The sequence below is a fragment of the Grammomys surdaster genome, unplaced genomic scaffold (genome assembly GCF_004785775.1).
Source record: "Grammomys surdaster isolate TR1022 unplaced genomic scaffold, NIH_TR_1.0 166, whole genome shotgun sequence".
Taxonomy (NCBI): domain Eukaryota; kingdom Metazoa; phylum Chordata; class Mammalia; order Rodentia; family Muridae; genus Grammomys; species Grammomys surdaster.
In genome coordinates, this window is record NW_021604614.1 from 836,264 (window position 1) to 851,694 (window position 15,431).

Here is a 15,431-nt window from a genome sequence, read left to right on the forward strand (position 1 = left end):
CACGGGTACCTGTAGTCATTCCAGTCAGACCCCTGAGGCTGGGAGCCATCCCTGCAGAGGAGATGGGGTAGAGCAAAGGTTAGGAAACACATAGGGTGAGTGAAAGGCTCTTGGCTGTGTTCCTCCTGTCCTTCAATGTCTCTCCTTTCTGTTCTCTTCTACCTCACCACTTGATGCCACTCAGAATTGCGAGGCAAGTGGCCTGAGGGGAGGAGGGCTTAAGAGGCAGGAAGCTTGACAGATCATCTTGGCAGGTGTGCTTTTTGCCTCCTTCAGTGAGCACATCCTGAAGTGGTGTCTGGAGTCTGCTAAGCACAGAGATTTTCTTCTTGACTTCCAGCTGTTCCTGAAATTCCAGCAGCTGTTGGGTCTGTAGGCAGGAGTGGTCTCCAGCCTCAGAAATTCTTGTCTTTTGCTCTGCCTTCCCACACAGCTGTCAGACTCCATCACAGCCATTCCTTTGGCCCTGGGTTATCCCCAAACAATACGAGCACACTTCCCCAGGATCTGTGGCTGTCCACGTCTCTCATCTCTAGACCGTGCCGCGAGCTCTGGCTTTACAAACACAGCTATCTCCAGGACAGAAAAGGTCGGACAGCTTTCTTCCACATGCATGCTTGGTCTCTACTTCTCAAAAGAACATGCCAGTTTCTGTTTCCTATGGGAGGAAAGCAGCTCCCAAGACAGCCGGGCCATAGCTGCTCTGGTGGCCAGACTGTACCTGTAGGACATAGAGAACTCTTGTATTTTGTTGTTCCCATCATGGATGTCAAATTCACCAGGCACAGCTGTCACTGCAGTTTCTCTGGGACATGACTGAATCAGGGGATGGCTTTATGGACACTTTGGCCCAGGTGGCCTGAGACTCTTGGCTTGGTTCCATCTTCCAGAGGTGCTACCCAGCAGTCTGACTAGTAGACTTGCTAAGAGAATCAGCTGACGAGAAGTTTTCACCCCCATCACTTCTGCCAACGCTTTTTAGATGGAAAGTACCAGGAAAGTGAGGGTAGGAACAAGCTCCTTAGTAAAGGACACAGTCCCAAGACCTCAGGCTCAGCCAGTGGAAGAAGACAGTTGAGAAACAGCACAGGAAAAGCCAGGATCCCCCGTACCACTGGAGGATCTGCTTCACCGAACCCCACCCTGCCCCCGTGCCCGCCCCTACTCCTCTCCTGCCACCTTCCCTCCAAAGATTCCACGGCCACATCTTCAGTGGCATATCAAGTTTTCATTTTTGGACAAAGTGACATTTAGCTTTAACAAGACATTTCCAAAGCTCCTGGTCTCCTTTGAAATGCTGACTTTAAAAGTTCAGCGTTGTTGCCAAGAAGGGGGGGGGAGGCTAATGAAAGAAAGATGTTAGATTATGCGTGAGTATGCACACCCCATCCCTCAGTTATTCAAATTTCAAATGCCTTTAAGTTGCTTTTCATAGATGGGTTTAGTTTGCTCATGTTAAATAGTCTGTTACTGTAATTTTTGTAGTATTCTGGCTTTAATTTCTACCACAAATATGCTATGTACTAAGCTTTCTGTGATCAGAAAGGAAAGGTGCCTTAAATCCCAATACCATGCCTCTATCCCTATGGAAAATATATCAGAAGCACAGTGCCAGGAAGCATTGGGACTTCCGTTGGCAAAATAGGACACCATTCAGCAAGACACATCCAAGTGGCACGGGGCTGCTTTTGTTTGCTAATTCCTTTTTTTCTCCCAACCCATAATTATCTTTTATTTGTTGTTTATTTTTGTAGTTGGCTTTAAACAGGAAGCACTTAATAGATGGCTCTGTGTCGATGCTCTGTGCAATGGAAATCATGTTGCTTTTGTTTTGGGGGGTTTTGTTTTGTTTTTCTTTTCTTTTTGAAAAAGATAGCGTTATTGCACACCAAATGAACTCCTAAGTAAGCTTTAGAACCAGGATCGATTCAGGTCGTGGATGAGTATGTTCACTGTAGTTCTGTGTGTTCATGAACCGATGGGCAAGCTAGCCTCACTTGGCCACTGAGGCTCAGCCCTGGGTCATGGCTGCCTGGGTTCCAGCAGCAGGGAACTTTCCTGAATGTCTGACCCCACAGTCGACCCTTGAAGCACTTAACCCTCTCTTTGTGGAGATAGACCGACTGCTACTGATCTGTCAGCGTACTCGAGGGTGATTATAAAAGGATGTTTCTTTAAGAAAGAAAAAAAATATTTCTATCTATCCTCTTCTAATTTATTATTAGGTTAATCATTTAAGTACTTATCAGGAGTGTGTTGTCATTTTGTGTTGTTGTTGCGAATGCTTTTGCTGTCACTCCAGTGGTTAACTGTCCCTTGCTCCCCACCTCTCTTCTCCCCATCCCAGAGTCCAAAAAGGACTGGGGGGACCAGCAGTGGGAGACATGAGGGACAGAAGGGACTCCTCCAGCACAGTCAGACACCTGTCTCCCTAGTAGCCACTCAAACCTGGCGGTCTCTATGTATCTTAACTGTTCAATCGAGAGAGTTGACGAACAAAGCTACCCATGTAGGCAGCACTGGGGGGAGGCTTGCTCCCGAGGCGCTGCAATGCAGTGAGGAAAACAGAAAAGCCAAGTTCAAGTTTCCCCAAAGCCTCCTAGAGCCTCTGTTAAAACTTCTGGGTTCATGAATGTTTGGCGAGCCTGGATCAGAAGAGAGGCAGGCAGTCTGGCCAAGGCCATCACCCTGAGCTGGAAGATGGTTTCTCAGTGGTCCCCACAGGTGGCCGTGGCTTTGATTTTCATTGTCAGTTGTCTTTCCTTGCATTCGAAGTTGGTCAAAAGCATTGTTTGAGGCAACAGGTCTTTCCGAGCACTGGAGGTGGCTAGAGGGCCCGCCCACACCAGGGCATGGGTTGAGCGAACCCTTTACCCTCCCATGTCAGGAAAAGTGGAGAAAGGGCTTTCCATGGCTGGAAATACAGCCAGCAAGAAGCCCCCATTGCTTGCTCAGCAGAGGGTGGGGGTATGTGGGACTGATCTCTACCTGGGGTTGGCAAACTTAAAAAAGAGGCTCACCCCAGGGACAGGCGAAGGGCCTGCTCACCCTCTAGGCAGGGCCGGATACCTGCCTTTACCCCCAAACAGTCCACTGAGCCCAAATCCAAATTTCTTTCTGTATCATATCTTTCCCATTCTTTGAAATCTGGGGGGAGGGGTCCTACTCATCTCTTTGGGGGTATAAGTCCTCCAATAAAATTGCCCAATCCCCTAAGGGTTTTTATTTTTCTTAGTCTATGCATTTCTCTCTCTACGTTTCTCTAGTTTTCCCACCCCACCTCAAACACACACAAGATGGACATCTCATGTCCCACCCTCTGAGACCACTCTGCCTCAGAAAAATGCCGGACATTTTGGAGACATGAGAATGCATTTTTAAAAAAAAAAAAAAAAAGCCTTCAAGCATTTTGAGAATAGCTTGCCATAAGCTGACAGTGGGGAGGACTCAGCTCCACGGTTTTCCCGAGTCCCTTCCCACAGGACAGGAGACCTAGCTCTTTGCGTTTGTGCAATAACTACTTGCTAGGAGAGCGGGTAGCACCACCCTCCTCTAGACTACTAACACACAGCACAAGACACAGTCGTCAGCCCTTCCTAAGCCCCTCCCCCATCATGTGTTACATTTTAGCAGTATTTACTTTATTTTCTGTCAAGCACTAAGTCTTAGGTGTTTATAGAGCTTGTGTGTTAATACAATCACAGATCTTTTTATTTTATTTTAATCCTCACCAAGACCCAATTGACCAAAAAGAAGCGAGAGGAAGAAAAAAAAATGTAAAAGATGTCTCTTTCCTTTTTTTTTTTTTTTTCAAGTAGTTTTGAGAAGCCTTGTGTTGCTGTGACCATCTCCTATCGCAGTCTTGATTTTCTTGTGATTTGTTTTCGGCCTTTAAGAGTTGGTCCCAGCTGGCGTGGGGGTGGGGGAGGCACCCGTCGGCCCCTCAGCGCCGTCCCTTGTCTTTGGTTAGCCATACGAAATGTTTGTTCTCTGCACTGTCCAACGGTCCCTATTATGATACGGAGAAGCAATATCACCGAAGCTCACACCATGTATTATTATTCACTAGCACCCTAGGTGTGATAATTGAAGTAAATATCTTTTATACAAACACAAGCGCGTGTGGGCTGTTTTTATTGAAGATTTCTTCTCCGCCCTGAGGAACAGCAGCCGCCTCTTAGACACAGGTCCAGTGGGCACCTCCATCGCCATTCACTTCCTGCAAGCCCTGTTGTCACATGGCTCCTAGGCAGTGCTGGGAGAAGCCTGGGATGGAGAGGGCTTCTTCCAAAAGCGTCACTCTTACTGGGTTCATAATCGTCTGTGGGAAGTTGGTGGGTGTTGAAGTTACCATTTAAGGGTCGCCAAGGAATTTGAGTGACATTGTGTTTCCTGAGTGTTTCCTGAGGAACATCTGATATCTTTAGTCAGAGTAACCAGGCCTGTCTGGAAAAGGAGTGAAGCCTTACCCAAGGCCATATACATTCAAGCAGTAAGCCTGCGATTTTAACAAAATGCTTATATACAAAAGGAATATTATTTCCATGCGGGAAGCCTTCAAAGCAAATGTTAAGAGTATTGGAATTCTCTCTTTTTAAAGATTCTTTTTATGCTTTGTGTATGTTTTGCCTGCACATATATCTGTGTACTGTCCAGTTCTGCCAGCTCTCCTCCCCTCCTGCTAGGAGCCCCGGAGCTTCATTCAGACACTCGAGGGACATAGTTTTCACTATCATTGTCTCCAAACACCAGCCCCCTCCCATTAGAAAACTATCAGAAAACCACCAGAGCCTTACAAGGTGGTATTGGATACATTTAGGGCTAGCTCGTCAACCCGAGCCATGTACATGGGTTTAGGGATGCCCCCACTAAAATTATATATTTTATGTGTATGGGTGTTTTGCCCACATGTATATCTGTGTACCACTTGTATGCCTGGTGCCCAAGGAGGCCAGAAGAGTGTAGAAGATCTCCTGGAACTGGAGTTACCAATAGTTGTGAGCTACCATGTGGGTGCTGCAAACTGAACTCATGTGTTCTCAAAAGGCAGCCAGTGCTCTTAACTGCTAAGCCATCTCTCTAGCCCCAGTCTCCCTCTTTCTAAAGATATCTTAACCAAAGCCATGGTGGCAGCCCATGCCTGTAATCCCACATTTGCAAGGCTAGGGCAGGAAGATCAAGAGTATAAAGTCACCGTTAGCTATATAGTACAAGACCAGCCACATCTATGTAAGATTCTGTCTCAGAACAAAAATATCTATTAACTGAATTGAATTATACAATTTATTTTTTTCCCATAAAGCTTCCCCAAGTGTTTTTTTTTCCCCAAGTGTTTTTAAAATAATCTCTTTGTTTTGTTTTTCAAGACAGTTTCTCTGTATAGCCCTGGCTGTCCTGGAACTCACTCTGTAGACCAGGCTGGCCTCAAACTCAGAAATCCACCTGCCTCTGCCTCCCAAGTGCTGGGATTAAAGGCATGCACCACCACTGCCAGGCTTTAAAGTAATCTCTTATTGGCCTGAGCTAAACTGGCTGCCTAGGAAGCCCCAAGAGTCTGCCAGCCTTGGGATTACAAACCTACTACTGCACCTGGCTTTTTTTTTTTAATTTTTTTTCTATGTATATGGATGCTTTGCCTTTGCCTGCATATATATGCCTGTATACCATGTGCATGCCAGATGTGCAAGGGGGCCAGAAGTGGGCATTGGAACTGGAGTTACAGATGATTGTGGGTCACCATGTGGGTGCTGGGAATTGAACCTGGGTCCTCCAGAAGAGCAGCCAGTGTCGTTAACCACTGAACTGTTGCCTCAGCCCCATAACTGGCTTTAAAAAAAAAATGTGGGTTCTGGGAATGGCAAGCACTTTACCAGCTGAGTATCTACCTGCCGTTAGTAGTTAGTTAGTTAGTTAGTTAGTTAGTTAGTTAGTTAACCAGAGCCCCAGGCTAGTATGAAACTTGTTATATAGGTAAGGATGGCTTAGAACAATTGATCCTCCTGCATACACCTCCCAAGTGCTAGGATTCTTGCCTCTTGGCATGTGCTGTGATGCCCAACTTTGCATGTGTTTTTGTAGAGCTGTTTTATAAACTGCCAACTTGGGAGGCAAAAGCGGATAGAAAGGTTCCAGGCTGCAGCTGGGAGACTCACCCACTTTAGGCACGTTGCCAGCCATCCAGGAATAGGCTTTACTGCCTTCCCTAAGGATAAGTGGGTCTGAATCAAATTCGAGGCCTTAATGCAGTGGTTCTCAGCCTCGCTGGAGGTCGCATCTCAGATAGCCAGCAAATCAGATACTTACATCATATTCATAACAGTAGCAATATTACAGTTATGAAGTGACAATGAAATAATGTTATGGTTGGGGGGTCACCAAGACATGAGGAACTGTACTAAAGGGTCACAGCTTTAGGAAGGTTAAGAACCTTTAAGGCTTAATAAGATACTCTGAGAAAAGTACAGTTACAGGTAGATATACAGGGAGGGACTGTGGGATAGGGCAGTTATATTGGAACAAGAGAGCTGTCCACTTCATTTGACAGAACATCTCAGGGGCTGGCCAGCACTGGTGAGAGAACAAAACCCATTGGTCCCATGGTTCAACGTGGTTCCCATAATGTGGCAAAGAAGTGAATCTGGCCTTACGGAGCCATTCTAGGAGCAGGTAGGGCCAGAAATGGAGGGGCAACAGGTGTGGCTCAGCAGCAGAGCACTTCCCCAGGATTCTTCAGTGAGGGGCCACAGGCTCAATGGTAGAGCCCCTGCCTAGAATCCCCCAGTGAGGGGCTGGGGGCGTGGCTCAGTGGTAGAGCCCCTGCCTAGAATCCCCCAGTGAGGGGCTGGGGGCGTGGCTCAGTGGTTGAGTGTTTGTTTAGCATATGTGAGGCCCTCCACTCAATTCCCAGGACTAGCAGTCTAAGATGGAATAGAAGACAGCAATGACTAAGGCTTTGTCTGAGCCACTGCTAGATAGCTATAAAGAGCTGGCCAGGACACATAGGACCAAGAAGCAGAGGCTGCTACTGGAGAAAGCAAATCCTGGGAGGAGGGAGAAACAAGTTTATGTTCAGACCCTCTAAGACTGAGATGCATATTAAATACCAAATAGAATTAGTTTGAGAGGCATGGTGGTGCACACCTATCGATACAGCACTAAGAAGGCTGAGGTAAGAAGCCTGCTATGAGTTTGAGGTCAGCTTGGGCTACATAGTGAGACCCTGTGTCAGAGAGACAGATGAACGGACAAGGGAGCTATACAGCAGAGAGTCCCAGGCATATAGATAAGGTCTATGATAGCCAGCACTGATAAGAAAGAAGGGGTGTGTGACAGACCTTTTGCCCAAGCAGCACTCAGATCTTAGCAGAGAGCAATCGCAACCGGGCCACCTGAAGAGTGGCTGGCAGGGTTGAATACCCGGTGCTCACTGCTGATGCACGATGCTGATGCAACCAAGCAATATGCAGGGCTTGTGAGTGGTCTGAACAAATTCAGGTAAGGTAGTAGGGAGCAGAGTCCAACTGATGGTCTTAAAGAAAGAGAGAAGCATTGGAGAATAGACAAGTTCTTCAGTGGGACCGGGGGAGGGGGGCAATTTGTTAAGGACACCTCATGGTGCACTGGGGCATTTGCAGGCAAAACAAATTGTAGGCATTTCTCAGTGTTCATGAGGCCTTGTAGATTCAGGGTAGAGGTGGCACAGTGTGCATTGATTAGCCCCCAACCCTCCCTGGCCTGCAGGAAGCTAATTTAACACAGCAGGGTCCCCTGCCATCAGAACAGCCATGACTACAGCACTCTATGCCTCTCTGCCTCCCACTGTGATAACGTTCTTGCACTTACCTATCTGCAGCCTTCTTGTGCCTTGATTCTATTCCCCATTGTTATTTGTTTGTGGCGCTAGAGATGGAGCCATGAGCCTTGTGCATGCTAGGCAAGTCGCATCCCTGGCCCCTCACTAAGGGATTCCACACAAGTGTCCGATGGCTGAGCTACGACTCCAGCACCCTCTCCCTGGGGGATTCTAGGCAGGGGCTCTACCACTGAGCCACGCCCCCAGCCCCTCCCTGGGGGATTCTAGGCAGGGGCTCTACCACTGAGCCACACCCCCAGCCCCTCACTGGGGGATTCTAGGCAGAGGCTCTACCACTGAGCCACGCCCCCAGCCCCTCACTGGGGGATTCTAGGCAGGAGCTCTACCACTGAGCCACACCCCCAGCCCCTCACTGGGGGATTCTAGGTAAGGGCTCTACCACTGAGCCACGCCCCCAGCCCCTCACTGAGGGATTCTAGGCAGATGCTCTACCACTGAGCCATGCCCTCAGGTCCCCAGTGGATTAGGGCTTGGGAGAAAGACTCTAGGCAAACACTGATCCATGCTGCCAGACCCTGACTGCTCTAGCCCTGCTATATCCTTAGCTCTTGTTTTATTTGCGACAAGGTCTCACTGTGTAACCCAGGCTGGCCAGGAATTCAGAATCCTGCTACACAAGGATTAGAGGTGTGAAATGCCACCCTGAACCCTTCAGGCCTCGGCTTTGTAACGGGATCTGGCCTCCTTACATCCCAGCCTGGATCGTGTTCTTCTTTCTTTACCTCTGTGAAATGTGCTTCCTTAGGAAGCCCTTCCAGATTCTTCCGGGAGAATGAAACTCCACAGATCTTTGTAAGGGGGTGAGGAAGTCTTAGCCCCCTGGCACTCATACAACCCTGTCACACTCCATCCACTTCCCAGCACCCTCTTTCTCACACATGCTCCCCACTACTGAGTACCAACTCTCTCCTGTCACTACAGATGTCCAAACCCTTCCTCCACATTCTAGCTGGTCTGAGCTTCCCCTGTGTGAATTAAACCATGCCCTTGCCAACAGAACTCCAGCCCTCAGCTCAAGACACCATGCCTTCTCCTTATTCATGAGTGTCCCTCTACCACTGGGCCCTGGACATAATCCGTCCAAGGGTTCACACCTCAGCTCCATTCCTCAGAGTCTTTGCCTTTCCCTCCATACTGCCTTCCTAGGCCAGGGTCTCTCCAGCCTCCATGTGCAATCTCAGGTCCCCAGATCCAAGGACTCCCAAGCCATTCAAACATGAAGAGCCACGCCGAGCTGCTGCCCACCCCTTCCCCATTTGAGAGTTCCAGACCCAAACCCATACTTCCTCTCCTGAGTTTAAATGGGGTCCTACCACCCCCTCCTCCTGTCGCCCCCTCCTCCTGTCATCCTGAAGTTTACCTGCCCAAGTCAGAGAGTTTGCACAAGGTCATGAACTCCCTAGACAGCATAATTTACACACTTTTAGTGACCTACAGTCATTCAGGATGGATAGCAGTTGTTTCTGTATAAGTTCCCCTCAGCCCTGCCTAGAATTCAAGCTCAGTTCTGGAACATTCCAGCCCAGGACCTTCCCTTCCTGCCACATGGCCATCTAGTGACATGACCAAAACATGTTGGTATGCATGCCCCTGCCTCCAAACGACAAGGCGTCCGCAGCCATCATTCTAAGTAGATCCGTGGCTGAGGAGGCCCCTCCAGCAAGAGGTTGTATCGATTACTTTTCTCATGGCTACAGCAAAATACCAGACAAAAGGAACTGAAGGGAGGAGCAATTTATTCGGGCTCGGAGTCTAAGGTCCTTCATAGGACCTTAGGACCCTTCATAGCAGAGGAGGCATGGCGGCAGAGAGAGGAGTGCTGGGGCTCAGCTCCCCGTCTCCTGTTTATGAGGGTGAGACACCAGGCCAAGGGATGGAGCTGCTCACATTCAGGGTGGATCAACATGGTCTAGAAATCCCCTCACAGATGCACCCAGGGGGGTTTCTCCGAGATGAGTCTAGACCCTGCCAAGTTTGCTGTGTTACTAATCATTACAGATGTCAGGCTTCTCCTCCCCGCGTGCAGTGACAGGTGGCAACACAGAGTACCCTAGACCCTGTCCCTTCGGCCTCATCCCACGAGCTCCCTGCCCTGCTCTGCCAGCCTACTCACTGTGCCCTGGTTCAGCAGCACGTCCGCGTGGACCACTCAGCATCCCCCAAAGCCATGTCTTCAGGGACAGACTCTCATCTCTGACCAAGAACCCTTCCTGCTGCCACACTGTCAGGGAACATTTTTGCCCATAGTGGCAAGGTCTCAGGCCAGCCCAACACATTGTTCACTGGTGAGCAGGCCCTGCCTCCAGCTGGCCTGGGCCAGCATAAGGCCAGAGTGTTCTCAGGACGCTTCACATATGTCTCTGGTATTCTCAAGGACCTGCCTTCTTCCCACCCTCAGCAACCTGCTGACACACCATACCTCTTCTGTGTCCACGGGCATCTCTGGGAGTCATTGCCATGCTGAGATGGCCACAGGCTGGTGACAAATAAGACTGGGACCAAAGTATCTGATCCAAGCCCCAGGCAATGATGCAGCAGGGTTTCCTAGAACCCTGGTAAGTCCCCATGATAATTTACACAGTTTTAGTGACCTACAGTATAAGTTCCCCTCAGCCCTGTCCCTCTAGCCCAGGGCACAGGTCCTTTGATACGGGACCACTCATGAGCCATATGGGACCAGTTGATGGAGATTCAGAAACTGAACCACTCCCTTCCTTCCGCCTGGTTGAGTTTCGCTCTATAAATGACACCCAGAGCCCTGACGGCTCTCTATGGCAGTCTTCTCCCACTGTCTCAGTGCTTCTGTCTGTCTGCTCAGTGAGGAGGTAGATTCTACAGTCCCTCCCCTGGCCTGGGTCAAAGGATTCCGCACCAGGCTAACAGGCCATGACATTGATCCCTTCCCTGACGAGGGACACCAGGGCCTAAACTCAGTCTTGCCATCCACAGCTGTCCCTCCATGGCCTGTCACCTCCTTCCACCAATCCTCCCTACCCTTGTAGCCCAATCGAATGACAGCCTTTCAGAATCTGAGTAGTGGGGAGTGTGTAGAAACAGGCCAAGATTGTCCCGTAAAACCTGTGCCGTCCATCTCTCCCCACGGATCAGACCATCGAGGTGCAGAAGGGGGTGAGCACTGGGATGACAGTGGGCTGCCCTCAGCCCAGGGATCAGAGCCCAGCCGTCATGCTCTGACACTCCTGCTTGCCAGATCGTAGGTTTGGCAGAGAAGCACTAAGACTAGCCAGAACTTGAACGGTTTCCTGTCAGGGCTCGCAGGAGCCTTGGGACTTCTGAGATCACACTACCCTCTGGTGGCCATAGGCGGGACTTAGAGTGAAGTTTATTGTCAGGGCTTTGTTTCATTTCTTTATACTTTTGTTTAATGCGTATAAGTGTTTTACCTCCATGTATGTATGTGTGCCTGGTGCCTGCAGAGGTCAGATAAGGGTGTCAGATCCTCCTGAACTGGAGTTACAGATGCAACCATGTGGCTGCTAGGGACTGAACCTAGACCATCTACAAGAGCTCTCAAAGACTTAGCCCATCTCTCCAGCCCCCTACTGTAACAGGTTTGCAAATAAAAAACAGAAAAAGTGATGCACCTGCCAAAAGTAGAGGTACAAAGAACACTCAGTGGTAGAGCCCCTGCCTAGAGTCCCCCAGTGAGGGGCTGGGGGCGTGGCTCAGTGGTAGAGCCCCTGCCTAGAATCCCCCAGTGAGGGGCTGGGGCCGTGGCTCAGTGGTAGAGCCCCTGCCTAGAATCCCCCAGTGAGGGACTGAAGGGATGAGAGAAAATCAGTTCTGCTGGGAATCAAAGCAGAGAGTTTTTCCAGTATGTTAAATGTTCAGGGCCTTGGGTTCTATTTGTAGCATCAAAAGGGGAGGAGGTAAAAAAGTCACTAGGTGCGTTCTTGCTAAAAGCCCTGCTTTTGGATAGGAGAAAGAACAGGGTTACAGGTCAGGGGACATTGGTGACCAGCCCACTACCACCACTACCTCTGTCTCCACCATTGCGTCTGAGGTTAATGCAGTGGAGACTACAGCACGTCTGTGGGCAGTTCCCAAGTTGGAACAGCTCCCTGCCTGCCCCAGTGCACCTCATCCCCCCCCCCACCTCCAAGTGTCCTAGGCACCAGGCTGTGGGCAGTGCAGGTGTGGAGGAGGCAAACAGAGCTCTCAGGCATTCGTGCTTTCAAACTTGACTCTGTCTGCGAGGTGTCCTGGAGTCCTCTGATGGCCGCATCTTTCTTTCACCACAGGGCGCTGTGCAGAGCTGCAGATCCACCTCACTGAGGCCACAGCCAAGGCTGTCGAGCAGAAGGAGCTGATCGCTCGCTTGGAGCAGGACCTCAGCACCATCCAGTCCATCCAACGACCTGATGCTGAGGTGAGCCTCTGCCTGCCCTGCTCACTGCACCCCACCCTCAGCCCGGTGTGTGTCCCAGAAGTACTGACTCCCCAAATCCACAGCCGTCACCCTGGCCTCCTCACAGGGGTTTTATTGCCCCATGCAGGCCACCTTCTTTCCAATCTCATGGCAGATGGCACGTGGCTTACACCATCTAGTAGAAAAGACCCTAAGGCCTGGTGCTAGCTTTTGTCCAGGCTCTAGAAGTTCTAGTCAGAGGGAAAGCAAGGTCACATGGGGCCAACTGCATATCCGATGGACCCATGTCCTGTGAACACTAGCACCTAAAGGGGCCAATTGTCATTCTGATTTTTGAGCGGTTTTTTTTTTTTTATGTATAAGGATATCGCCTGCGTGTATGTCTTCACCATGTGCATGCAATGCCTGAAGAGTCCAGAAGAGGGCGTCAGATCCCCTGGAACTAGAGTTTGGGACAGTTAGGAGCTTCCCTGTGGGTGCTGGGAATCAAATCTGGGGCCTCTGGAAAGGCAGCCCCTTAACATCTTGGCCATCTCTTCAGTCCCTCGTTTGAACTTTTATTAAATTAATTAATTTATTTATTTATTTACTCATTCATTCATTCATTCATTCATGTATGTGTATGTTGGGTCGGGGGAGACTGAATAACCTATCAGGGTGCCTGTGGAGGCCAGAGGACAGTTTGCAGGACTGAGTTCTCTCCTTCTACCATGTGGTTCTAGAGGTTGAACTCAGATCCTCACCCTTGGAGCCCTTTATCTGCTGAGCCACCTTGCTGGCCTGCCACCTGTCCTGAGGGATGAAGAGTCATACTGGAGGGGGTGTGGCCAGGTGGGAGCCAGAGCAGCGGGCCCTGTCCACATGCAGCGTCTGACACAGGCCTGCCTGCAGTCAGCCCGTCTGACTCACGTGCTCCAGGTCCCACACTCAGATTGCCCACCCTTGAAAATTCCCACACTGTGGCAAATAAGTCTCATCTTTTACCTTTTACCCTGCAGGGAGCTTCTGAGCAAGGCCTAGAGAAGATTCCAGAACCCATCAAGGAAGCTACAGCCCTGTTCTACGGTGAGGAAAGACTGGCCAAATAACACTCACCCAAGGGGTTAGGGACCAGGGAAAGCACTTGGAGCCTGTTAAGAACTCAGACGCCCCAAGTTTATGTTCTCCCTCCAAGAAAGAAGGGGCCCGTCCATCCCAGCAGTGTAACCACCGTCCCCGTGGCTCACCAGTGACCTCAGGAAAGAGATACAGCAGGATGCTCCCATCAGCAGAAGGAGAGCCACCTTCTGCAATCCTGGCCAGCCAGGGTGACGTGGGCTGCTCATGGCTCCCCAGAGACCCTCAGCATGTCCATTTTTCTCTGGCTCTCCACCCCCACCACTGTCGCTATCTCCACTGCTGCCTTTGGAGCCGTTGTAGGACATCACAGATCTTAGATGGGGCACCCCCACCACAGGTCATCTGACAAATGCAAAGCTCCATCCACCTCGAGTCATGGGAAGGGAATGCTGGGACCTGGCTCTCTGTCAGTACAGATGGGGAGCAGGGCACTGTCCTGACACCCCAGGCTGTTTTCTGCTATCTCTTAGGACCCTCAGTGTCATCCAGTGGGACCCTTCCAGAAGGTCAGGTGGACTCTCTACTTTCCATCATTTCCAGTCAAAGGGAACGTTTCCGCACCCGGAACCAAGAGCTGGAGGCTGTGAGTACCACCCTACATCCTGTCCCCCGTAGGCTTCAAATCTGAGGGCACAAATATAGAAAGACAAAGGCTTGGGGAAAAGAACAGACACAGCGTTAGGATTAGATGTATTCCATGCCATTGAGATTTCTTGGAGGAGGCTGTGCCACTTTGGGCTTTAAGAAGTATTCAAGAGCTCAAAGTAAAGAATATTAGGGATTTTTTTCAGGGTTGGAAGAAGGAGACAGAGGACACAAGACACAAGGGTCGGCACCAGCCTGCCTGGCTGGAATACCCACAGGTGCTTTGAGCAGGAGTGAGTCACCACAAAGCTTGGTTCAACCATCCACAGAGGAATATCTGCAACACACTGGAAAATGGGAAGCAGAGTGGATGGAAGACAGTAGGGCCGACCCCAGTAAGATGGACTTCATGCCAGGACTGGTCCACAGAGCTGTAACCCCGTTTTCTGAAGAGGCTGAAGCAGGAAGAGATCTTAAATTCAGAGCCAGCCTGGGCAATTTAGAAAGACTTAGTTTCAAGAAAAGAAAGGGCTGAAGATGTAAGTTAGTGGTAGAGAGGAGGTGTGATTCAGCAGTACAGGACCTGCCCAGAGTCCCCAGTGAGGGGCTGGGGGCGTGGCTCAGTGGTAGAGCCCCTGCCTAGAATCCCCCAGTGAGGGGCTGGGGGCGTGGCTCAGTGGGAGAGCCCCTGCCTAGAATCCCCCAGGGAGGGGCTGGGGGCGTGGCTCAGTGGGAGAGCCCCTGCCTAGAATCTCCCAGGGAGGGGCTGGGGGCGTGGCTTAGGGGTAGAACACTTACCTAGCATACACAAGACCTTAGGTTCCATCCCCAGTACTGAAAGCAAAAAAGATAGGGTTTGAGGAGGTGAGGTTTGGGAGAGGAGGTCAGGGTTTCAGACCTTTTCATATGTGCTGGGTTGGTGTGGTTCTTGGGCTGTGGCCAAGCAGCATATCATGAAGAAACATATGACAAAGGCAAGCTGCTTATTTCATGGCTGCCAGGAAGCAATGAAATAGAAGAATTTGAGTCTCGGTATTTTCTCCAGGAGCACACCTCCAGTGGCATAGCTTGTTCCCACAAGGCCCCACCTTCTCAAGGGTCTTCCACCTTTGAATAGCTTCACCACACAATCTTCAAAGGGCATAAGAACCAAACCATAAGGCTGGAGAGGTGGCTCAGTGGTTGAGAGTACTTGCTGCTCTTGCAAAGGACCCATGTTCAGTTCCCAGTTGCGAAGCAATTCACAGCCGTCTGTAACTTCATCTCCAGGGGATCTGATGCCCTATTCTGGCCTCCGTGTGTGCCATATACTCATACACATAAAATAAAAGTAAATAAATCTTTTTAAATTTTCATTTTAAAAGATCCAAATCATAGCACATAGAAAAAACAAATATGAAGAAACTGCCTTTTCTGTAAAAAGACTTTGTAGATGGGCATCTGTGAGCAGAGTCGGCAGTTCAA

At 49.9% G+C, this 15,431-nt stretch overlaps 1 protein-coding gene across 2 annotated transcripts in view; it reads left to right on the forward strand.

Moving 5' to 3' along the window:
* The window catches only part of Cux1 (cut like homeobox 1), a 289,376-nt gene that overhangs the window by 267,554 nt on the left and 6,391 nt on the right, over positions 1-15,431 (forward strand). For both annotated transcript variants that reach the window (XM_028766044.1, XM_028766045.1), the window contains exons 15-17: positions 12,136-12,263; positions 13,262-13,328; positions 13,853-13,965. In XM_028766044.1, the coding sequence (XP_028621877.1) occupies positions 12,136-12,263; positions 13,262-13,328; positions 13,853-13,965 (308 nt within the window). The remainder of the gene's footprint in view (positions 1-12,135; positions 12,264-13,261; positions 13,329-13,852; positions 13,966-15,431) is intronic.